This window comes from Mya arenaria, chromosome 6 (assembly GCF_026914265.1).
Source record: "Mya arenaria isolate MELC-2E11 chromosome 6, ASM2691426v1".
Taxonomy (NCBI): Eukaryota; Metazoa; Mollusca; class Bivalvia; order Myida; family Myidae; genus Mya; species Mya arenaria.
The window spans coordinates 6,091,001-6,116,175 of record NC_069127.1 but is presented as its reverse complement, the minus strand read 5'-3'; the positions used below and the strand labels follow the sequence as shown (position 1 = coordinate 6,116,175).

The 25,175-nt window shown below is 34.1% G+C and overlaps 2 protein-coding genes across 7 annotated transcripts; both read left to right on the top strand.

Moving 5' to 3' along the window:
* The first annotated feature begins 540 nt into the window (after positions 1-540).
* Positions 541-6,519, top strand: LOC128239090 (uncharacterized). 2 transcript variants are annotated; one of them, XR_008261815.1, is made up of 3 exons: positions 541-1,310; positions 1,876-2,024; positions 5,107-6,519. XR_008261815.1 is itself a non-coding variant. In XM_052955551.1 (2 exons), exons 1-2 carry the CDS (start codon positions 3,092-3,094, stop codon positions 5,179-5,181), a joined length of 1,224 nt encoding a protein of 407 aa, XP_052811511.1. In that variant the 5' UTR covers positions 2,067-3,091; the 3' UTR covers positions 5,182-6,519. The 2 variants fall into 2 exon arrangements, 1 of the variants encoding a protein (XP_052811511.1); XM_052955551.1 differs by lacking the exons at positions 541-1,310; positions 1,876-2,024 and adding an exon at positions 2,067-4,240.
* A 2,457-nt stretch (positions 6,520-8,976) lies between these two features.
* LOC128239084 (spermatogenesis-associated serine-rich protein 1-like) lies at positions 8,977-23,043 on the top strand. 5 transcript variants are annotated; one of them, XM_052955536.1, is made up of 8 exons: positions 8,977-9,181; positions 11,151-11,301; positions 11,689-11,801; positions 12,019-12,039; positions 16,058-16,207; positions 16,978-17,101; positions 18,005-18,079; positions 20,697-23,043. In XM_052955536.1, the coding sequence occupies exons 1-8, from the start codon at positions 9,139-9,141 to the stop codon at positions 20,818-20,820; spliced, it is 801 nt and encodes a 266-aa protein (XP_052811496.1). In that variant the 5' UTR covers positions 8,977-9,138; the 3' UTR covers positions 20,821-23,043. The 5 variants fall into 5 exon arrangements, with proteins under 5 accessions (XP_052811496.1, XP_052811499.1, XP_052811500.1 ...); XM_052955539.1 differs by lacking the exon at positions 18,005-18,079 and adding an exon at positions 18,539-18,553 and having other exon boundaries at positions 8,987-9,181; XM_052955537.1 differs by lacking the exon at positions 18,005-18,079 and adding an exon at positions 20,012-20,080 and having other exon boundaries at positions 9,013-9,181.
* The last annotated feature ends 2,132 nt before the right edge of the window (positions 23,044-25,175 follow it).

Genomic DNA, 25,175 nt, shown 5'->3' with positions numbered 1-25,175 from the left:
GGTAAGTATAAGTGACCAGTTGTCAGTATTTGGTGATATGATGTCTTTATTTCATCATTTCGTACCGAAAAGTGAGTCAAATTCCTGTGAGTGAATCTGAAACAGTGAAAATTAGGAATTCAAAAATGATAATTACTTCTAATGATAATAATAAGACTAAGAGCATTTAAGCAAACTAACGAAGCTACGGCGTGTTGGTGCAGTTTAACGCTTCAGGAAGCTGTACCACAGTAAGGAATAACATCTATTAACTTACCAGTGTTATTCTATTTTTGCGTTTCACTGTTGTTTTCTTGCAAACATCAAATTAAACATCTGACAGTTGCAGATCGTACGAGTATGGCGTGATGATAAATAATATTATCGACTGGTTGTAATTTATTATTGATTCGTGAACGTATTTTGAGTAAAAGACAAAAAATATCAAAACCAGTCTGCACGCACCTGCTCGACTGGTGATCACATTAGGGTCCAATATACACAAAAACTCCGGGTTTAAGAATATAATGCAGTACCAGTCTATACTTTTTGTTACCAAGCACGCCAAAAAGTAAAAGTATAGAGAATTGGGAAGTTTTTTTCACTGATTTCAGTTGTTAACCATGTTGCATATTACAACAGAAATCGGAAAGCCTGGAAAAATTGGTAAACCAATGGATAATGTTGTTTATCAGACATTGCAGTTATTTAATGAAAAAGCACAAAATGCAACATATTTTCGCGACCCAAACAATTTTAAATCATACATAAGTGTATTAGCACAGTAAACAACACTTAGACTTTACGTTGCTGCATTATCATTCTCTATATAATTATAGCTCAAACTTCACACGGCATTGTGTTAACGTTATCAGTAAGATGTTATTTATAAATAAACTGTTATGTTGTTGCAGTGTTTGTAGAATCACAATGGCAAGATTTTAAAGTTACCCTAGCCTTCATCTGAAGCTCTTGTACATTTAACATAGTAAGCCAAATTTCAAGGCCTTGCATATTGAGCGTATTCTGGGCCCTCTAGCATGGCGAGTCAATCTCCCGGGTTCTCTAGCATAGTGAGTCAATCTCCTGGAGGATTTAGCATAGTGATCTCCTGTGCTCATCAGCATAGTGTTGTGATCTGGGAACCAGTCATATTATTCATTTATGATAACCAGTCTAATAGAAGCTGATGTAGGGAACCAGCTAGCAGGAAACAGATAGACTTTGACTGACCACGACTGAGACCTGACGGACTTATTACTTCTTGACGATCATCTTATATCCATCATCATCCGATACATAGATTCGACGCTAGTGCTCATCTTTATCAGGTATGTTTGTATGGATATTAGTTATTATGTCGGGATCACAATAATGGCGCTGCGACTTAAACTGGTACATTTTACCTGCGTTTAAATTGTTGCCAAAAAGTCTCAATTTTGTGGTTGGCAGCCATCTTGAAAATTTGTGTTTCAAGATTTTCAAATCATTATATTGTAATTATTTCTCAATGACATGTTGAGAATACATTGGATGTATGTTATATTTATGAATTGCAATTGATTTGGACCAACTTTTGATATTTTGGTTCGTTATTTCAGGATTTAATATTCTGAATCTGATACTTTCACTTTCACTTTGAAATTTATCGGAACAGGCTTCCGTTTTATTTTCAATTGTAATATTGCAATAACTGTTCAGTGTAATGCTGAGATTACATTGAATCATTGAATTGTGTATAACATGCAATTGAAATAGACCAATTATTGGCCTTTTTGTATCATAATTTGAAATTTTGAAATTAGCCGGGAGATTTTCCGTTGAATATTTCTATTTCATCTATTTTGTTGCACTAAAAATTGTTTACTGACATATTTTTTTGTGCATGTCTTGTAGAATTAGTGCGTATTTCATGCATATTACATTCCGACGTTAACCGGAAGTGACGTTTCATTGACCGGAAGTGGCGTGTTCATCGCCATAAGTTGGGGAATGTTCAGCTCTCCTATACCTGAGGGCGCCAGTTGCTAACTTTTGACGGTGAAGTAAGTTAAAGTTAAACTAAACATCACATCCAAATTGTTGGATATTGGATGTCTGACAAATTAGAAATAATTGTCGGTGAATACTACAATGTTTAAGAATCCAACTATTGGATATAATAATTTTCACTAAATACTACTGTGTCAAAACAACGACAACAAGAGTCTGATATAATAATTGTCACCTATTAACTAGGGTGTACTACTCTGTGTCAAAGAATCCAACTATTGGATATATAACAATTGTCACTTAATTCTAATGTGTAAAAACAACAACAACAAGTGTCGGATATAATAATTGTCTATATAAGTGTTTGGAAGAGCTATTCTAAATTATTGATAATTCTGTGATATAAATATAGATTAAAGATTGAATTACCAAGACTTTGGTATATGTATTCTGTAGACAAATATTGCAAGCTGGGGAGAAAGAGTTTTACAGAGTGCTAGTTATTTATACCAATTATTTGGTAATAGTCATAATGGATGAATATAATAAATTGACAGTTTAACCATAAAAGAAAAAAATTCAAGAAGAAGTGGATTGTTCCTAAGTTCTTAGGAAACACATAGGTATTTTGAAATTGTGATTTTATAACGATGATAAATATAAGTAGTCAAACTGAATTAGGTTGTATTCTTTGAGAAAATAAAATCATAAAAAGGGTGTTAACTTGTGCAATCATTAATTATTTCCAATATTTTGGAAAATATTAATAAAAACTAATAAAGGTACTATATCTGCTTCTGGGAATAAGAATTTATTCCAAGAAATTGGATTTTCACCTTAAAAACAGCATTTGATTTAAGTTTGCTATCCGTTACAAGCATATCTATAATAAAGTTTCCAAGTAATTTGGAAAGTAATGAGATGAAATGAAAATAGCCAAAGGTTTAAATACAACTAAGAGTTTTAGGATAAGGTTTAATTTGGTGAAAAGGGGGAGATGTTTAGGGTTGTATTTAATTAGAGAACTATGAATAAAGCAAGTGAAAAAGTAAGGGAGGCACAAAAGTTCAAAGCCACAAAGTTCTAATAATTAAACTGTAGGAAACGCATCAAGGGACTCATGGCATATTCAGTTCCTCTTGTTGGTACATTACCACTAGTGTATCCATCAATGCAACCAACATGTGCGTACCAATCCCATCTACCATTTCAACCACCCAATCCATATCAAATGGGTTCATTTCCGACTATGATGCCGCCTTGGATGTATCCATATCCCATGAATCCATACATGATGCACCCACAAATGCAACAAGGCCTGGGAATGAATGGCATGTGCCCAGGTTACATGGGTTATCAGCCAGGGTACCAATGTGTACCAAATGCTGGTTTCATGAATGGGGTTAGGAATAATGAACCTAATAACTTGAGCAGTGTACATGAGGAAATACCTCAAAGTAAAGTTCAGAACCCGATTTCGGGTACGTTAAGGGATAGTGGAGAAAGTATTGGGGTTATAAATTATGAACCTAATAACTTGAGCAGTGTTCATGGGGAAAGGCTTCAGAGTAAAATTAAGAACCCGATTTCGGGTATGTTAAGGGGTAGTGGAGAAAGTACTTGTATAAGTGATGCTCAGGGTAGATTGGACGATTTAGATAGAGGGCCCCACTTTGACAATTTAGGTAGTTCTGGAGATAGAGAAAGTAACTCCCGACCAACAAATGGCAATGTCCGGGAAAGAAGGTCCCAATTTAATGATTTGGGTAGTTCTGGGGCTGTAGAGAGTGACTCTCGATCCACATATGGTAATGTTCGGGGAAGAAGGTCCCAGATTGATGATTTGGTTAGTTCTGGGGCTAGAGGAAGTGACTCCCAAATAACAAAAGGTAATATCTGGGAAAGAGGGTCCCAATGTGATGAATTGGGTAGATTAGGAGCTGGTGAAAGTAAATTCCGACTTTCGGAGAGAAATGGTCTGGACACAAAGTCCACGGGAGACAAACTATCACATCAGTTTAGGTACAAGGAAATAACCCAAGACCAAACATGTGATGAACGTGCCATAAGAGAGAGGCCAGCTACTGTGGCACAAGTAATGGACAAATTGACTTGCTTGTGCCGAGGGTCTAAACCCATAAAGAAGGTGTCAGCAGAGAAAAGCGTAGCTGCGGTCGCTCAAATGTCCCAAAGTAAGATGCTTGAACTCTCAAACATATCCAGACATATTGGACTAGATTATTGGAACTGGGAGAGAGTAAAATCAAAGGTACTGATGTTACACTCAATTCCAGCAAGTAAGCGATGTTTTCAATATGCACGAATGGGGCATTTCCAATCAGATTGTCCTGAACATCATCAGGTTAGGGTTAAAATAAAGTTGCAAGGAAAGCTTATGGCGTGAAAGCTAGAAAGAGTAGTTGGTAGTAGTTTTTATCTCAAGTGCAATATCGATATTTCATGAATACAACACAACAGTTCAGTTCAATGTTTTATCAACAGTATATGTTTTAATAACAATGTCCAACAAATAAACACATACAGTATACCAATTCAAGAGAAACACTATCAACAGTACATGTTTTCTCAACACTAAATGTCCAACAAATAAAAGCAGATACACCACTTCTAGAGCAACACCTTATTCAAAACATTCACCCATAATAAATGTCTAAATTATTAAAAAGGGGGAGAACTGTAAAGAATAACATTAAACAAATCAAAGCACTGAAAGCACTTATAATAAGTTCAAGATTACCAAGCATGATATAAAGAATCATGATAAATTATTATACAGAAAGTTTATTATAAATGAACTTATATAACTAGAATTTATATTGCTGCAGACGCTATTGATAACGCTATATGATTAAAAGCGAAGTGTATTGAGTTGCAATTAGGTGTTCAGAATTATTTAAAATAAAAACCTGAAGACGTTATAATTGTTATATGACTTCATCACAAACAGAGATTAAATGTAGGATACACTGTGATAAATGTAAGGATATGTTTTTATGAGCGCTGTGTGAATGATAGAGGAGAGGAGTGGGTGACTTTGAGTATGTATGATTGTACGGCTTGCGAGAAGGAGAATAAGGGCATCTCAGGATAATGGAATTTGATTTAACTTTACAGGATGACAGATTCCGAGTCTTTGGAAGGGAGCCCAAAAAGGTCATGGAAAGAAACAGAACGGATAATTCCAATTAATCCCGATGATATTGTACGGGAAATGGAAACCTTATGTTCTCGCAAAGTACAGATGCCATCTGCCAAATTATTGATCTTTCAATTAGGTTTGGTCAAGGACCAAGAAAAGATTAATAGGATTGTTACAGAACAATGTCAGATTGCACAGAGTCGTAGAAATTTTAAGTTCATCCGTGAGGCCAAACGCTATGCAGATAATATTCTAACAACCGAATGTTTAAAATCATTGGAATCAATTTGGGGAAAGAGTAACCAACCTATTAAAAAGGGAAACTCCTGTTTATCAACAGACACGGGTAATGACGTTTTTTCTAGTAGGGATATTCGCTTTTTGGGAAATACTGTTAAAAGTGAACCGGTGGACTCTTTCAGTGTTCACTCTATTGTTACCCCAGATGAAGTTATCCCAAATCTTTTGGGTGATGAAGATGATATGGCAAATGACTCACTATTGAATTTAGAACCCAAAGACTTGGGTGGAACTCATACAACTGAATCAATTTCAAATGACTCACTTTTGGATTTAGAACCCAAAGACCTGGGTGGAATGCATACAACTGAATCAAGTTTAGATTTGGAACCCAATCTGTTGGGCGGTGACGAAAGAGTGGAAACTGAAATTAATACATCTGTTCCCATTTTGGATCTGGAACCCCAATTTTTGGGTGAAGAGGAGATGGTGGAAACTGAAATTGTGATCCCGACATAATAACTAATATCCATACAAACATACCTGATAAAGATGAGCACTAGCGTCGAATCTATGTATCGGATGATGATGGATATAAGATGATCGTCAAGAAGTAATAAGTCCGTCAGGTCTCAGTCGTGGTCAGTCAAAGTCTATCTGTTTCCTGCTAGCTGGTTCCCTACATCAGCCTCTATTAGACTGGTTATCATAAATGAATAATATGACTGGTTCCCAGATCACAACACACCTCCCCCTTCTATTTTTTAAGATGTTTCATTATCTATCTAGATATATGAAAATAGTAAATAAGCCTTATGTCAATTTGACAAAGCTAAAATATACCCAACCAATTGGGAAATTATTATTTGTGAAAACTTCCCAAATTCTCATTAAAAAGATCACTTAAAAACACCCAACCATTGGATGATACCCCATTAACTAAAATGTTTGATATTTACAAATATCTACATATATATATATAAATAAATGAATGTCAACTGAGTATTACTCACTTGAAAATTACCCAGCCATTGGGTTATCACATAATATTGATTACTAATTACCATGCATAACTGCCCATACACATATTGAGCTATATGCAAATAAAATATAAAAGTTTGACCCAACCATTGGGTTATAGTACAAAGAAATTGAATGTTATTTAACGAATCTGAGTTATGGCTTATTTGTCTTCCAATCTCCTTGTCGTTTATAATTTGTATAAACGTCTGGTATTTTCCATAGTCATGCTACATATGTCTTTTACGGTCGAGTTCCGACATTTGGCTATTTCAGCAGCTACATCCCCAATGAATTTGGGATTGTTCATACTTGCAGCTTTTGACATTTTCAGATATGGAGAATCCGTTTCAATTAATAACCGATTCTGTGGTACTTTCTGCAGTGCTGCTTGCTGATAATTGTCAAAGAACCAGACCATTCCAGTAAACCCAAAATAAGTATTGGGAAATTCTCATGGTCTCAGTTGTACCAGTAAAGCAATGTAAATGAAAAGGTTGATTTCTGGCAGTGTTCCCACTAGTTTTGATGAGATTTAAACATCTTCGGTATAATTCTCCAGGTTCTTTGTCCCTTTGATCTCTTATATGTAGAATCACGGGAGTCCGGATTGAGACCAAACTTAAAACTTCTACCAACACCTTCTCTTGGTTCTCCCACTTCTCCTCTGGTTCCGTATGATCCAATCCTACTTCACCCAAAGCCACAACATTGGCAAGTTTTAATTGTTGATCTAACTTACAAAGAATTGACGGTAAACTGTCAATGGATGAAACGTTCCGTGGATGTATTCCTACCGAGGCTGAAAAACCATGCCCAAGATGTGTATAATCTCCCAAAAAGTGTTTGGGATCGCAAAAATTGGCTATTCCACCTACTACTTCCACTTCATTTCTTGGAATTGAACCCACAGACACATTTATCAAATCTTGGGTAGAGCTGAACTTGTTTAAATTTAGTTTGAACAGTGAGCGGTCTAAATGGAAATGACTATCCATGGCTTTAGGTTTGGTTGGCACTGGAATCTCTTGTTGAACAGAAAAATTGTTGTCCATGGCTTCAGAATTTGTTGGCACTGAACTGACTTGTTGAACCGGTGCCATTGAAGTGTTTATAGAAATTGGTTGTACTGTAGAAGAACGAGTAGAAAGTTGGACTGCAGCGTCGTCTGTGTTTGTAGAATGCACTGTTCTTTTTCCTTCAGTTAGAGTAACTTCCAGAGTGTCTGGCATGTTTCTACGAAATTGATGCCTATCTTCAACTGACAGAGTTTGGATAAGTTCTAAAAGGATCCTCCAATGTCCAACCAGTGCCCAAGAATTAATTGGGTTAAACTGGAAATGTTTGGGACAATCCCAATTTTCAAGTTCTTTCCATAATTCCAACCACTCCTTCACTTCATCTGTAATAGGAACATTCCTGGAAATCCAAATTGTTTTTTGACAATAATGATAGAGTTTGACAATACTACGTTTGCTAACAATTTTCTGGCCATGGCCGATATGTTCCGATTGTTAAAAAACTGTGCCTTAAACCCTTGAAGGTGCCCTTCATGTATATATTGTTATGTTTTGACAGAATGAAATGAAAAAAACCTGCCAAACTCATAATTATTCATTGGATATTTATTTTTTGTGTACGGAACTAATATAAAATAACATTATCTGGTAATATTTCTTGTTTTTATGATAATTTATAGACGCAATATGCTTTAACCCGGAATCCCGATCGGAATAACTACCCACTTTTGATACTAAACAATTTGTACGTGAAAGATAAGATAATCTTTATTTAAAGTCGGTTATGATAAACATAGACAACACTAGCTGATAGCTATTTTCCGACATAATAGATTATCCAGTAACAGACAAACAAAAGACCTGAAAATATTCAAGATAATAATATCACATGTTAATTAAAATGTTAAAACATATAGGTTATAATGAGATTATAGGCTTCATTACCAGATACATCAAAAGTTACAAGATAAGACATTTTTATGATTTAAATACTGGTCCAATGTATTAAGTGAAATTTAAATAAAAGCAACAGTAAGACACAAAACATGTAATTTAATTGGAACACATGACCACTAGCACTGCACTCAAACCAACAAAGCTAACCAGGCAGGCTGGTCCCTTTTAAGGTAAGTATAAGTGACCAGTTGTCAGTATTTGGTGATATGATGTCTTTATTTCATCATTTCGTACCGAAAAGTGAGTCAAATTCCTGTGAGTGAATCTGAAACAGTGAAAATTAGGAATTCAAAAATGATAATTACTTCTAATGATAATAATAAGACTAAGAGCATTTAAGCAAACTAACGAAGCTACGGCGTGTTGGTGCAGTTTAACGCTTCAGGAAGCTGTACCACAGTAAGGAATAACATCTATTAACTTACCAGTGTTATTCTATTTTTGCGTTTCACTGTTGTTTTCTTGCAAACATCAAATTAAACATCTGACAGTTGCAGATCGTACGAGTATGGCGTGATGATAAATAATATTATCGACTGGTTGTAATTTATTATTGATTCGTGAACGTATTTTGAGTAAAAGACAAAAAATATCAAAACCAGTCTGCACGCACCTGCTCGACTGGTGATCACATTAGGGTCCAATATACACAAAAACTCCGGGTTTAAGAATATAATGCAGTACCAGTCTATACTTTTTGTTACCAAGCACGCCAAAAAGTAAAAGTATAGAGAATTGGGAAGTTTTTTTCACTGATTTCAGTTGTTAACCATGTTGCATATTACAACAGAAATCGGAAAGCCTGGAAAAATTGGTAAACCAATGGATAATGTTGTTTATCAGACATTGCAGTTATTTAATGAAAAAGCACAAAATGCAACATATTTTCGCGACCCAAACAATTTTAAATCATACATAAGTGTATTAGCACAGTAAACAACACTTAGACTTTACGTTGCTGCATTATCATTCTCTATATAATTATAGCTCAAACTTCACACGGCATTGTGTTAACGTTATCAGTAAGATGTTATTTATAAATAAACTGTTATGTTGTTGCAGTGTTTGTAGAATCACAATGGCAAGATTTTAAAGTTACCCTAGCCTTCATCTGAAGCTCTTGTACATTTAACATAGTAAGCCAAATTTCAAGGCCTTGCATATTGAGCGTATTCTGGGCCCTCTAGCATGGCGAGTCAATCTCCCGGGTTCTCTAGCATAGTGAGTCAATCTCCTGGAGGATTTAGCATAGTGATCTCCTGTGCTCATCAGCATAGTGAGCCAATCTCCTGTGCCCTGTAGCATAGTGGGTGGCCCTCTAACATAGTGAGATAATCTCTTGAACTCTGATTTTGGCAATAGCTGTGTTTCAATAAAAAATATCGTATAGATTCTGCCCGTAAATGTATGGTTGAAAATAACCACTTTTAATCAGCATAAGGTCTTATTCAAATGGTGCCCTGGGCACTCAAGCATAGTGAGGCCATCTTCTGAGTTCTCTTACATAGTAAGGCAATCTTCCTGGCCCTATAGCTAATGCCTCAGTCACATAATCGTATAATGTACAATTGAAGATTCTAGCCACATGCCTAAGGGCCTCGTACAATATTTTGGAGGTTACTTTCTGGTATTCAAAATATACTCCTGGTTTAAAACCACCTTGAATTGTCAAGGATGTAGTACAGAGCCAGTACAGCAAATTTAGCGCCCTGTAGCTGTTGAAAGTTCCTGGACAATGTCCATTTGTCTAACGGTTTGTTGTCTGTTTGACTCCTCTGCAATAGTCATGTGAGCACCAGCAAGATCTTGAGGGACTTGTGTTGTCCAAAATCTGCACTTACTTACTGCTATGCCAGTACAAGCTTAACCAGAGCCCTTGCAAGCTTCTACCGACCTTGAAAAATTATTTGTGAAACATTTTCATTGAATCCTTGAGTTTAAAAAAAAAAGTATGATGCTCTAAAGAGTCAACAATGTCCATAATGTCTGCAATTTTGCAAAATTTCCACTGAAAACCTGGAGCTCATGTGGCCAGGAGATAGTGAGCCAATAAGGTTTGAAGTCATGTTTGATGCCACCGTGCCACGTTGGCATATATGTAGTTGTGACTGTCAACCATATAAATTTGTAAAAAAACAAAATATCTCTGTTTTTTGTTAAAGTGCTATCCAGCAGTTCAAATTTAGCATTTTTATCACATGATATTTATATTATACCCATAACTGGCAGTCTTTTGATGTTCCCTGCAACATCAGTTACTCTGCAGATTATTGAGGGACTAGGGGCAGATTTTACACTGCTACTATTTAATGCTTCAAAACATCAAAATCCTAAATCCATTTGCACACAGTAGTAATGTTGACTACACTACATGTAGCAGTGATTTTTTTTGGAATTATTTTCACCGCCTGTTTCTTTAGGAAAAATACAAAATCATGCTAAAATAGCAAATATAATAGCAATTATACATGTTTTTACTTTTTTATGCATACTTTATACTGTAAAGGGGCTAGTCTTATCAAGATTTTGTTTATTCTTTAATAAATTCATTGCTTTTTTATTCATTCACAGGATCTGTATTCAATTCATTGGTAAAATATCATGATTTTTTGGGAAAATGAACACTTTTTTTCGCTAGGGGAAACATCCTTTTAAAGGCAGTAAATTGCACCAAAAACAATCACTGTGTAGTATGAGAAATTTAACCATATTATTTTGATGAATTGTTGCTACAAGATTTTACAGGTTCTGATCTGATATTTTTCTTTTCAAAATTTATTCAGAACGAGAGCGGCGCCATTTCCCCCAGATTGATAATCAGCCAGGAGATTTGCCATCGTACAAACCACGAGGTCGCAGATACATACCACACGGATATGGCATGTATGATGAATGGAGGCCACACCCACAGGGTGTCCAACCACAATATACAGAGTAAGTTATTGTGAAGATATAACAAAGTATCTAAGGAAATGTAATGTTTTCATTTGGTTATGATAATGTTTGGTTTACAGATGTGGATGAAGAAAGTTAGAAATATACTTTTCATTTTGTCACTGTTAATAAAGAGCTTGACAATAATATAGTCAGCCATTGAACTTTGAATTTGGCACAACAAACCTGGAACCCACATCACCACATGTATAATATTTAGAACATTGTAATAAGCTCTATTGTGTAATTTTTCAATTCAATCAAGCTATAAACAATGCATTGCTTGTGGCCTTATGCTAATTCCAACCACTGCAGTGCCACAGTTTCAGTGAAAATTTAAAGATACCATTAAACAAATTTAATCTGTTCATTTCTATGTGTGATCAGTTCTGGCCCAGACTGGAAATCCCGACTAAAGTACATTCCTGATCCAGAAAACCCTAAGTATCCTGCAGCAGAAATCTTTGAAAACAACTGGAAGGCAATGAGACCCTACCCCTGTAAGTATTCACACTTACTCATTAACTATGAAAATTAACCTTAAATCTTAAATTGCAAACAATCTGACAATCATTTTAAATACAAGTTTATATTGGTTTTTAAATAGTTTCATGCAACAAAACTGTTACGTTGTTTCAACAATGTAACTAGACAAGAATTATTTTGGGTGATATCTTTTTGTTTGCGCATTGTTCATTTTGTAGTTCTTTATTCAAGCTATGTATGACATACTACGTGGTAAATACCTGTGATTTGTATTAAATGTCCGTTGAGTTTTGTGTTTTATATGTGTATGGAATACCAATGACATACGATTAAATCAATATGAATAATATGAAATATTATTTCATGGAATTCTCTTATTGGTCATCCATAATGTGGTTTGATTTTTATTTATTACTAGTATTACATGTAGCAAACAATAGAAATATTTATTAGCTCGACTATTTGAAGGTTAAGGAAGGCTATTACTGTCACCATTGCTGTCTCTTCTTGGCAGTTTAAGCCCAATCTGCTTCTTATATCTGGACTTGATTTAAAACTTCAAAAATGTTTCCAGGTCCATCAGATAATCTCATTACACAGTCACTTAAAGTTGTCATTGTAATGAATGAAAATATGGCAGTTTACATTGAAATGGTTAATTGTATACACCCACTATAATGCTCTTATATTATTTTCAGCTCAGGCAATTTATTTAAAACTTTATCGTGACTGTTAAGGGCATTCAGTTATAAGGGCGTTTTTAAGTTATTGACTTTAAAGGAAATGAGTGCTCCTTTTTTAATTTAGTGAATTGTTTAAAACATTCAAAAGTTATTGACAATAGGGTCCCAGATAGTCGAGCAACTGTCTTACAGACAATGTGCGTTATTTAATGTAAATGTTGTGTCATGAATTTGATGAGAAATGCTCTAACAAACAGTGTACAATTGTAACTCCAGCTTTGGGTGCAAAATTTTGCTTTTTTCTCACTTTGGAATCCTGCTTAAAATTGTCTAACATCATTTTAAGCAGCTCTGCTATAAACAATGGTTTTAAACATCAAATCATTTTTAGCTTAATAGCTATTCACATATAAATACATTCATGAATCTTTAATTCAAACAGGCAAAGCTACTATATATGTTTTTCAGCTTTCATTGGTTGAAGTGAGTTGACATAATATGCATGTTTTACCAACATATGTTGTAGAGATATGAAGTATATTGAGATACATTTTGTTTAGCTTTATAACTAAATTTAATGACTTTATACATTTAGATTATGTAGTTCTTATCATGATTTAGTGTTTGGAATTATGTTTATTCCAAAAAATCTTTTCAAATTTGCTTAACTTTTATTTCGGTAAATCAACATTCAGCAGTTATTGATTTCAATAAGGTAGCTTGGCTGATTTTAACAGAGGCTGAGTAAGTAGACAAAATATAATTTTGAACACTTAGCTTGATAATGTTTGTTAATATGCATTTATCAAATAAAAACGGTCGCCCTGCATGAATCGGACCCTGTTCACTATTCACGTTGATAAAATACATATAAACAAACATTAACCTATATGTAATTGAAACTAACTGATTTTGTTGACAGATTTCTTTTAAGATAATATCTAAATTTTCAGTTGATCTTGCCACAAAAATAATTGGAAGTAAGAAAGTCAGCATATGAGATTTTTCTCTATGTTTGGTTTTATTCTACTGAACGGAAATCGTCTATGATTCATAATATGTGTTCTTATAATAGAACTGTAAAGTGTGATTTCAAAATCATATAGAAACATTGTAAATGGAAAAAGAAACCCAAAACCCTTCTGCATGCAGCCATTATAATTTGTAGAGATGCAAACGAATGGCAAAACTGATATTCGAATATTCGGTAATTCTTTAGAACGAATATTCGAATGTTCGATAACCAAAATACATCTTTTAAAAGTTGTAGTAAACTACTTTAATATTCGCTCAAGTAATAGCGTGGCATTTTAGCCCTTCCTGTTCGTTACCACTAAGCGCGGCGGACCATGAATTTCACCAAATGAGCCTCTGAAATTCCTCATTTCAAAAAGACAAAAAGTAATACATTATGAATAAAGAAAAAAAAAAACTTTTTGTTTTATTCCTCTGCCTTCATATTTGTAAACAACGTAAACTTAGATTGATTCTGGTCAAATAGCATTATGCGCCAATGGAAGGTCTTTCCATAGTACGAGTAGCCTCGTTCTAGGATTGACCTCTACTAAATAAAACTATGGATTATACCAAACCAACTCGGGAACTAGTTTATTCCTTAATTGGCAAAGGCATTCAAACTTACCGGAAATAGTTGAATTTTGTGTGTCACTTGTTTTATTAAGATAGTTATTGTAAAATTACAGGGTCTTTTTATGGCACCCGACGATATGTCCCTAAATGACATATGATGCGTGTTTAATAGTGTATCACATTCACACCTCTGGCAGTATTGGCCAATTGTTGTAAGCACAAGACAAACGAACTTTAAACACAAGAGCAGAGATGCAGGCAAAAGGTTTACTATTATATTCATTCGACAACAAAACATCGAATATTCGAATACCGATTTTGACATTCGAATACCAAACGTTTGATCGAATATTCGAATATTCGTTTGCATCCCTAATAATTTGTAACATGTTGAAGCAATAGATTTTATTCACATGAAAGAGAGAGGAGGTACTTTTACTTTACCATGTGGCTGGCCTGTCTATGAGTGTTGTGCCCTGTGAGAATATCAGTGTTACTAGGTTGTGCACAGACAGAATGAAATCCTGGATAGCTACTGTGTTTTTTAAACATGTGCCAGTGCATATCACTGTCACAATTTTGGACCCCTATTTAATGTTGCTCCTGGAACACAGTCAATATTAAAGTGGTGAGGCTTGAACATCATCATGCATCCCTTAGGTTAACGATCAAGTGTCCTACCACTAGAACACAGATCTGCCACCTTTTGCTGAAAAATGACAACCATTAAAAATGCTTAAAAACCCTAAAAGCTCCACACTGCAAGCATCAGAATGGTCATTTGGAATAAATTATTGATGATTCAGATTGTCAAAAGTCCGCTTGATCAGTCATGGGGTGCAAGCAATTTTGTTACACAAATATTAACGGACAAAATTTAAACATAAAACAGAGAACCTGAACCTACACATGTGTGGCGCTGTAATGAGTATGGGTTTTGAATTCTCTCCTAGTATGTAATGGCCATATTGACATTTTACTGAATGGGATCAAATTTCAGGTTCTTTGAAAAAGAACATAGTCCTTTATCTTAGTACGATCTGGCGGCTAGTTGAACCCTGATAAGTTTTTTTGTTTAAGTTTCCAGTATCTGAGACATGTTTGTTACTTGAAGAATCATGTTTCAACATTAGTTTTAACTCAACAGACATTTTTTCATTAAAGTTGAGTGGTACAGAAATGTTTTTTATATTTTTCTTGTTTTACGGATTATTGTTTCCAATTTGAATTGGGATTTTGTAAACAGGTTTCTTTGTTTAAATGTTTTACCAGAATTATGAAACATTTACTTAAAGACTTGACTTGATTTCTATAGAAACCTAAACTTAAAAGTGATTGACTAGTGTTGAGATATTCATATATGAAAAGTATGTTGATTTAAATGCATGCTGTAAAAATGTAAATGGATGATTTTAGCATGGATGCATGATTGTTTATCCAGAAATGTCTGCTTCTCAAATATTATATGTAGCTTTTTTGCAGCTCAATCAGTTTTTCAATTAATTTCAATTAATTGTTGAATCAATTTCACTTTCAAATTTGCTATGTTTCATAAATATTATAACAAATGTGTGTTTTTGCTTAACTGTGAATTAATAGATAAAAAATGTTTAATATCTATCAACGGCAGGTGCATTTTATTATATGAAAACAAATTATTAAATTAAATTAATGAGATATCTGAACTAATCATATAAAATAGTTCATAATCTTTTCAGTTGCATCTGCTTTTTGAACTATAATGATTTCATAAATAGATCAGAAAGTTTCTGTTCACATATCATTTAAGAAAATATTCTGAGGAAATATATACCTCTCTGGTGCATCTTATTGTCATACTTTTATACCATTTTATATTTTGTTAAAAAGATAATTAGGGTCGGGACATAAAAATATGGTCGGTTTGGTAAACCTGCACTATAACGTTATTTTTTTATTTGCCGCATAAAAATGTTGTTTTGAAAATGTTCAGTTTTAATTTGTTGATATATCTACAGACACGTACATGAACACGAGCAACGAGTGGTTACTGGATCCTGGTCTTTCAAGTCGCGGAATGAGGTGCAAATTCAATGGAGAGCATATGGCCACCAGGACATCGGCCGATGAGATAACTCATACCATGCTGTTTGGCAGGGGGAGAAACTGTGAGTCAGAGTTGTCTGCCCATAATTTTGATAGTTTATACAAATAATGTATCTTGGCATAATGGTTAAGACTGCTATATTCTGATATGAATAATTTTGCGTCTGTTTCAGTGAAGGACCTAATACTGGGCTGGTATTTATATGTGACCAATTGTTTCAGAAGTTTATTAAAGCTTACAACGATTTTAATGTCATCATTGTTAACTTTCTAATCTTTACTGCATTAGAAGTTTAATGTGTGAAATTTTCTAACAAGATTTGAGACGAATGTTTCATCTGTACTCGTTTATGCATACATGTATATATGAGCACATTATGAAATATCTCACCTTTTTAACAAAGATGCTGTTAAAAACGTTAACTTAAACAAGGTTCTGAACAATTGGCCCCTTTAAGTCACCTCCTAACTTAAGTTCATTCATAGTAAAATTAAAAGATATCAATAAGTTTGTAGTATATATATTTTTAGTCTTTGAAGATAAATCACCAAGATGCTTTATGAAATTCTTAAATAAGGAAAGGATTTAGATTAGGAAAAGACTTAAGTTAGGAAATGACTCAAGACGTTTTATGAAAACAATATTAAAGCAGCACATATATTTAACTTAAAGATAAAACTGAAATTAGTTACAGTACTTGATAAATATTTGTATAAGTCGTGTCTAAGTACTTCTCAAATTATAAATGAAAAATAAATCAATTACCGTATTTTGCAATGTGAATTAATTCATCTTATCAGAAATGGAAGAAAGGTTTTTCAATAATTTTAGTGGAAGTGATAGACAAGCGGAACGGTATCGGGGAGGCTGCCCCAGGGGACAAACCCTACCATACTCCGGAATTTTCATCTCGCTTTCATAAACTGGGTTCCACATTACCAGTCATCGAGTTTGGGTATGTAGTCAGCTAGCTCTCGTTGATTTTCAGTTCCCAATGTGAAGTATATTGACAATAATTATTTGTTCCAGTTTGAAATTATTTGTACAAGTGTTAGATCATAATTATAATTAGCTGCAATTTCATGTAAACTGTTTTCACAAGCTGTATATCAATCTATAAACCATCAAAAGTCATTTAATAATAAAATTAACATGTATGGGATCTAGCCAGGTTTTAAATGGAACAGGTTGCTGCAGGAGAAGGACAGGGTGTTAGGGGCAAAAAGTGCACATTGTATCGGCGGGCTTCAGAGAAAATCATAAATTTGTTATTGATTGTGTTTAATCCAAGTTATATTATGTTTCAATTGCCAGATCTGTAAAGTTTTTATGAATTTAACTTTTGATACAAACAAAACAAATATTCCTGTGTCCAGGTACCTGTCATTCCTGTGACTGCTCTAGTCATGATATAATAATATAAAAAGGTTAGACAAGGTTGAACCATAACAATTGGAATATTTATGTGCTTTTCTTTCATTCCGGTTGTGTTTATATTATCATACCTGAAATCAATAACCATTCAGTTTTTGTTTTGTTTTATTCTTTAATTATTTTTATCTGATGACCTTTATGTCCTTTGTTCTAGAAAAGGGTGTTTTAAATAGTCAAATTTCATTATTTGACAGTACTTCACAATGAAAAAAATAGCAATCTGTAAAAAAATAATTTAAAAATATTTGGGGCTCCTTAATAGTAGAATAAAATATATGTAAAAATGGACGAGTGGTTTTCGGTCAGGAATACAAACATTGTTTATCGATGTAGAAGGTATTTCTTGTTCCTTTGAATTTTGATAATTAATTGAATAACATCAGATTTGTTTAGCAAAATACAAGACATTTGAGTTTTTATTTAGCCTTAAGAGAAAGCCAGTTAAACGACCATATGAGGAAGAGTGTCCCAAACTTTTCAAGATTTTCTTTGAAGAAAGGTGAACAATAATCAGATAATGGCGATGCAATATAACTGCATGGCGTTTGATGTTATCATGCATGAATAAAATATTAAATGGAAAACAAATATTTAGTCTTTTTGGGAATGTAATGCTTTTGAATTTGGAATTAATGGTTAATTAATGCATGAAGTTATTGAATAACCATAGTCACTAAGAATGATATTTTTCTCTCTTATTGTATTGACAGTGCATGTTTGAAATCTTCTTTTATATATACATTTATATACATTTCTTTAATTAATAGTGAAATGGTAAAACTGCTTTACTTACAAGATATTTCCTTGGATATATTGCAATAAATCTCCAATACTGTCCAGTTCTGTATAGTGCTATAATATTCTGTATTTCAAACATTTTTTGCAGTCATGTTTAGGGAATGATCTTAGTAAATCATGTGCATGTATTAACTGAATGCTGATCTTGTTTTCCCCACAGCTACGTCCCTGAAGAGTAGGTTATCATGCAGTGATTAGCAATGTGTAGACACATGCTTTTGTCATGGTGAGGTAGCCAGAGCTTTCATGATGGATGATGTTTATTTACATGTTTAAACATTTTCACTTCTAAAAACTATAAATGACAAATATTTAAACTTGTAGCTGCAAAGTTTATCATGATAAAAGATAGTTCTATTTTTATCTATTTACCTAAGTCTATAGGTCACTGAGTTCCCCTTTACAAAATGAAGAGTATAAATGACATTGGAATGTGTCTCAAAAAATAAAAGTTATAAACACTTTAAAATACATCATGCTATGAAATGATACAATAATTTTAAATTAGATCTAAAGCATCCACCACTTTGCACAGAAATTAAGATAGTATTGTTAAAGAGACTAGACACCAGATGATATCATTGCAAGGACAAAAGAAAATTGTCTTAAACTTGATGTATTATCAGCCTCATTCTAATTCATATTGATAACTCTTGACTTGTTTGAATACAGTATTTATAGATTTTGGGACCATCTGGTATCTAGTCCCTTTAATATCTGGTTCTACCTAAGTGACAATTGCATGTTCCCATGTCTGTCCCAGAATCCCTGAGAGAGTGTGACATAACAGTGTCAACTAGAATTGTTTTTGTTGTACCAATTTGTCCCACTGTCATCATTTTGTTTTTTTGTATGAGCACAATTATAATTATGTACTGTTTTATTTTATTGTTCATGTTTTAACTTTGTAATTGATGTGAACTACTAAAACCAGATTTATACTTTTAGGAATTTTAACTTGTGTACAAATAAGGAAATCGGCTTCACAGTAATATTTATTATAACAGAATAGGAACTGATTGATAGAGTGGTGTGTCTTCAGAATATGTTTATAAACATGCGTTTGAACATTTGGAACTTCTCGTCCGTTTTCCATTGAAAACAACTTTGGATGTATGCCAGTACATCAGTAGAAACAGAACGTAAAAATTTAAATAATAGTATTAACTAAAAGTAGTTTTTTAACATGTAATTTGTATATAAACTAAGTTTAAATTGCTTGCCAGTGATGTGTATTATTGCATAAATAATTAAGATTCCCAACAGTAAAGTCATTAAGTTTAACTGCTTAGTTGAAATTACTTCACAATCTACTTGAAGTGTAGTTAAATGTAACATTTTCTGACATTGTAAACCCTTCATATACATCCGAGGTTGTTTTTTGATGGAAAATGGCCAAGGAGTACCAAATGGCATTCAAATGGATTGAGTTGGTAGTTTTAGTCATAGCTTGCATGTTAAAAGGCGTAAGAAAGAGATGTAGTTTGACTTAGCATGTGGCATGGACATGTTATTGTAATGCATGAATGGCATAAAGACAATGAGGTCATAGAAGACTGGGGATAAGATTTAGCTGTTTTGTTGTGTTGCCTTACTGTAGTGACCTGTTTTGTGTGGCGTGTTGTGTTTGCAGTGCTAACAGCCCCTGGAAAAAGCAGCCAGACACGTTTGTGCCCCTGCGACTTCTTCCTTCCAAACCCAGGTAACCACGGTAACACAGGGAGAATGCTGTGTGGTTTCTCACATGGCAACACAATGTGAAACAGCGGAGAAGGTTGATTTAAGTTATGCAGTGAAGCAACAACAAGCAGAAAAAATGTTTTATCACCCTTTCAGTTTTAACATTTTTACATCTTTTGTGTCATTGGTGGAAGAAGCTTGCAAATCCTTAAATATACTTAAATAAATGTGATATCCTTTAATTTTACATATATATATATACATTGAGTCCTATCACTCTGGCTAAGATACTTGTTGGGTTATGGTTCTTGTTTCACTGAGAATAACAACAGAAAAACATTTCCAACCGCCTGTGGTGCTCTTGGTTTGTTTAGGAATGTATTACAAGTAAATATGACATGCAAGAGGTGGTTGTAAGTTTCTTCGTAAAAAATTTTTATTTTATATTTTCTAGCATATATTATTGTTCTTTATAATTTTAAAATGCAAGTTGAAAACAATTAAGTAACTGAAATACATGTTAAAATAAATATAATGTTTCTGAGTTTAAATTGAGAAAAAATGCTTATGTCAACAAAAGACTGTTTACTTTCAAGCAGAGAACCATAAATAGCAAACAAGTCTGTCTCCTGTTTCAGGGAACCATTCCGGGTAAAAGCTCGACGGGAAGAGAAGGAGATTGAGAAGATGACAGTGAAGGGCCTCGATGAATGGCGGCCTGCGACACCCCTAAAACCTGAGAAGGTGGAGGAGAAGAAATAATGGCCTCACTCGATGGCACGGAAAAACTCATACAGTTGCGAAATATAGTTTGAGAGGGGTGGTCACAATGTACAATGCACACTGGAGCTGGGAGTATTGTCAACATCAATGTTAAAGACATCATATTTTGGGACATTTACTCAAGCCATGTCTTTCCTTGCTGGCCATCTCTCTAGGTCCTCAAAATTCTGCCTGTTTGGGATAGGCTGTTGAATTATTTTAAGTCTACTCCCCTACTGTATAGTAATTTAAGGAGAAGTGCATTTGCCACCAATGCAGCAAACTAAGGAAGATAACTTGTGCACCAACATGTTGAGTATCACTTGTTACCTCCCTTATAAAAAGAAAATATATACAATAATTATCGGTGGAAGGTGAGGTGGTCGTCAGACCTCAATGCATTTTTTTAAATCAGTAATTTGTTAAATTTTATAAAATTACCTGAGTGTACCTGTTTAATATTACTGAATTGTGTGTAATCACCCCTCTCACAACTCACTGTTACTGGTGTTAAAATTAATTGTTGTTGTTTGTTTAGAAAATGTAATTTAAAGAATTGTGATAGTTATTGTTATGTGAATTTAAGAGAACAAATTTGTTCTACATTTTATATTTCATTAGCCCCAAATCTGTGCCTGGCTTTTTACGCCAACCATTATTCATGGCTAGATATCAGTATTACCTTAGTTTTGAGATTTTATTTTCATATCTCTAGGCCCTGTTTATCTGTGATATGTTTCCTGTTTATTATACAAAGGGATATTATACAATCTTTTAAAATACTAGTAGTTCAAGTTAGGTTGTAGAATTCCTGCTGATGACTTTGAAATCCTGTATTTTATATTTGCGCCCTCACATGTCCAGAGGTTGTTTAAGGAAGAAGAAACACTTACAGCTATTGGATTGAAAAATACTGGCCCCAATATCACAAAAACACTTCAGTCAAATCACAATCTCAGACTCAACTCATTTTACCACATATAAGCATTGTATGATACAAAATGTTGTATTTTTTAAAACATGCTTTTTTAATAGAATAAGTTGATAAAAGAAACTGTCAATATTTCAAAGAATACTTCATTCTAAAGCAAAAAATATTCTTGAATAATTGTTAAAAAATAATGGATTGTACTCAAACAAATTTTAGCTGTAGAATATTTTTCCATCAGAATCTTCACCAAAGGTTTTTATCAACATAATTAATGATAAAATGCGCCTTTAAAAAGTGTTAGAACATATATGACTTTTGTTAATAACTTTTGATGTTATAATTGTAAAAATGAGTTGAGAATTTTCATGGTATTGGGGCCTGGTGCATCTACACCAGCCATTTGTAGTGTAAGATTATATGTATCAGGATTCAAGACGAAGTAATAAGTACAAGGCCCATATGGTTGGACTTACATAAAAGTCCTTCACTTTTTGCTACTGACAGAATGCTTTACATTAAAACTGGCAATATTTTAACAGGAGGATTTGTCTGAAGTAAGGATGCATGGAGGCATAGTTGTCAAGGAGATTTCACTATTTTTCATCATGACTTTCAGATAAAAACGTTTGTGAATTGTTTAACCGAAAGTAAAGGATTATATAATATCTCTTTTTAACTGTTACTTTGTTTCAACCTCTTCCAAGTATTTACATGATGTTTATTTTCCCCATGTATGGGTGTTTTACATGACCGCAAAGCTTTGTTATGTAATTATACATTTAACATATTTTCAGTCCATAGTATATTTACATATGTACTTAACTGTCCTTCTTTCACATTAACCGCATTTATAAAACTGTTGTCGTTACTGTTGTTTTACATGTATTGTTGTAATGTAATTATACCGCTACCATTTATATTAAATAATTAGCATTGTTTTATTGAAATGAAATGTTAAGATAATAATCATGTAAAAGATGATTGGTCTGACTTAAATCTAGCTGGAAATAAATGTATGGATCTTAAAGATAGATTAACCTCAAGTGCAGTTGTTTTAATCGAGGTAGATTCCAAGGCAGTTTGACAGTTGCTTTATAGTTTTGTCAATGTTATCTCTCAATTGCTGACAAGTTTTTAATCCATTTCAAGATCAAATCTGAAAACAAACTTTAAAACTTTAAACTGTTTGTATTTTATTGCATTGTCATAATATTCATGTTGAGTTAGGTACATTATCATTATAATGATTGTATTCCCGTTTATTTGCTCAGAGATTAAATCTTTGATTTGGCCTCATGTATTTTTCCTTGTTCATCATTTAAAAAAAATACTACTAAGGCAAGGTTTAGAAAGCCCTCATGGAGCTGCCCTGTTCTTTGTTAACTATATTGCTTTTCTTCGGAAAAACACTTCAATAATTAAATGTCATGGCCTTTGTTGAAGTCGTTGCTATCACAGCTCAAAAAATGGTTGTGACTTATTAATAATAACACAAACGAAGAAAAAATTGACACGCAACTTAGTACGGATGTTAACCATGTGAGTCATAGAGCTCTTGCAAATCAACGGCTGAAGAAAAAGGCTCGAACGTTGGCATATGTTGGGCTGACCTAGTTTGGCGAGACTCATGTTGCCTAACGCTGTATTGACGTATGGCATACATAGTTTTACTGAGCATAGTATGGAGACAGTGCGCAGATGCATGGTTCCCATTTCTGGATCGTATTAAATAAATACAATGTCTCTTGACAATATAGTTTAACGTTTGCATTAGTTGTGTATTTCATGCAAAATCATGTCAGATTTAAAAAATTATCACATTAAGTATTATTTCGTCACTCCTCAAGTTAGCCCATCTGCCTAGTAATGTCGTCATGTCAATCGGACAAAACCAGGGAATGTCCGTTAGTGAAATATTTCGTTTTACTTTCGTATGGTTGTACTTGTTTCCGCGTGTAGCTCGCCTGTTGTAGAAGACGCTGAGAGTTGTAGATGACGTGGTCGGGCATTGTACCCACAGCATTCTGCACGCGGACCTGACGCTCTGCCATTAGGCTGTTGGATCGGTTGAAGCAGCATGTGTCCGGCAAGACCCATAACTCTGGTTTTAATAATTGTCTCACTATGCCGCTTGATGGACTGAGAAAAACGTGCAAACATTGGCATCCATTGGCAGTGCTCTTGAACTAAGTTCTGCCTGTCAAAAGCATGTTATACAGGCTAAAAACAGTGTCAAGATTTCCACGAAATACCAAACGTTCTAGCAGTAGATCATTCTTGTCTTAACTTGATCAATTCCTGGAACTAAAATTCTGATCACAGAAAGCTCCTTTATAAAAACGGTATTTGCGTTATATTTTATCATTTTGCGTTATATTTGCTCGGCACTTCATTGGATGACCGTCGTCTGTGTGTTCTGTTTGTCCTCGGTATTCATATCAGAATCTATTATAGGATTTCTGTTCATGAGAAACAAACAAAGCCGTTTCCGAAATAATATTTGTATAATATTGAGTTCTTAATAATCTAATTTCATTATTAAGTGGACATTTATTAAACCGATACACAGCATTCAAATGAAATAAGGAAATCTCAGCTAACCACCAGCATGCAAGTGTAAAAATAATCAGCCAACGCATTTCCTTATTTCTAGTTGCCTTACTAGTTGCCACTTTAATGATTACTATCCGCACTGTAGCCTCAAACCTTAAGAGATATCGCTTAGATCGTCACAAAAATGATCCGAATGGAAAAAAATAATAATTTGAAAACAGCACTGTTTCGAATCAAGAGGCATCTCACACACACGCGCGCACAGACACACGCGCACGCACACACACACGCAACGTGACACGCATGATGAATGATGAATCCACTTCTGGTGGACGCACGCACACACACACACACACACACACACACACACACAACGCACGCACGCACGCACACACGCACACACACACACACACACACAGCCACGTGGATAAACTTTTAAGTTTAACATAGGGGGCAAATTTGTCCACTGTCTGGTGGTGGGGTAAATTTGCCCTTGTGGACATTTCATGTCTTATAAACACCAACACTCGTTTGCAGCCGGGAGTATTCTGTCGATTGAGGCAAGGATTTCCGTCAATATTCGACAATATCGACAATAGGCAGTAAATGGTTATAAATATACAATCATTAATTTTCAAACCTTTTGTCCAAATTCCTGGTAAGGTATTTCTACAAAAGCAAGGGACATCAAAGGGAATGAACATGTATTGAATAACGTGTTAACGTCTGATTGAAGTAAAAATTAAAACGTTCAGAAGTTTGGTCTCCATTGCGACACATACTTGTCTTATATTTTTTATACAAGCAAAAATGAAACTAATTCTGTCAAAATAATGTCAAGTTGTTCGATGATGAGATGTTGTTCTTTATT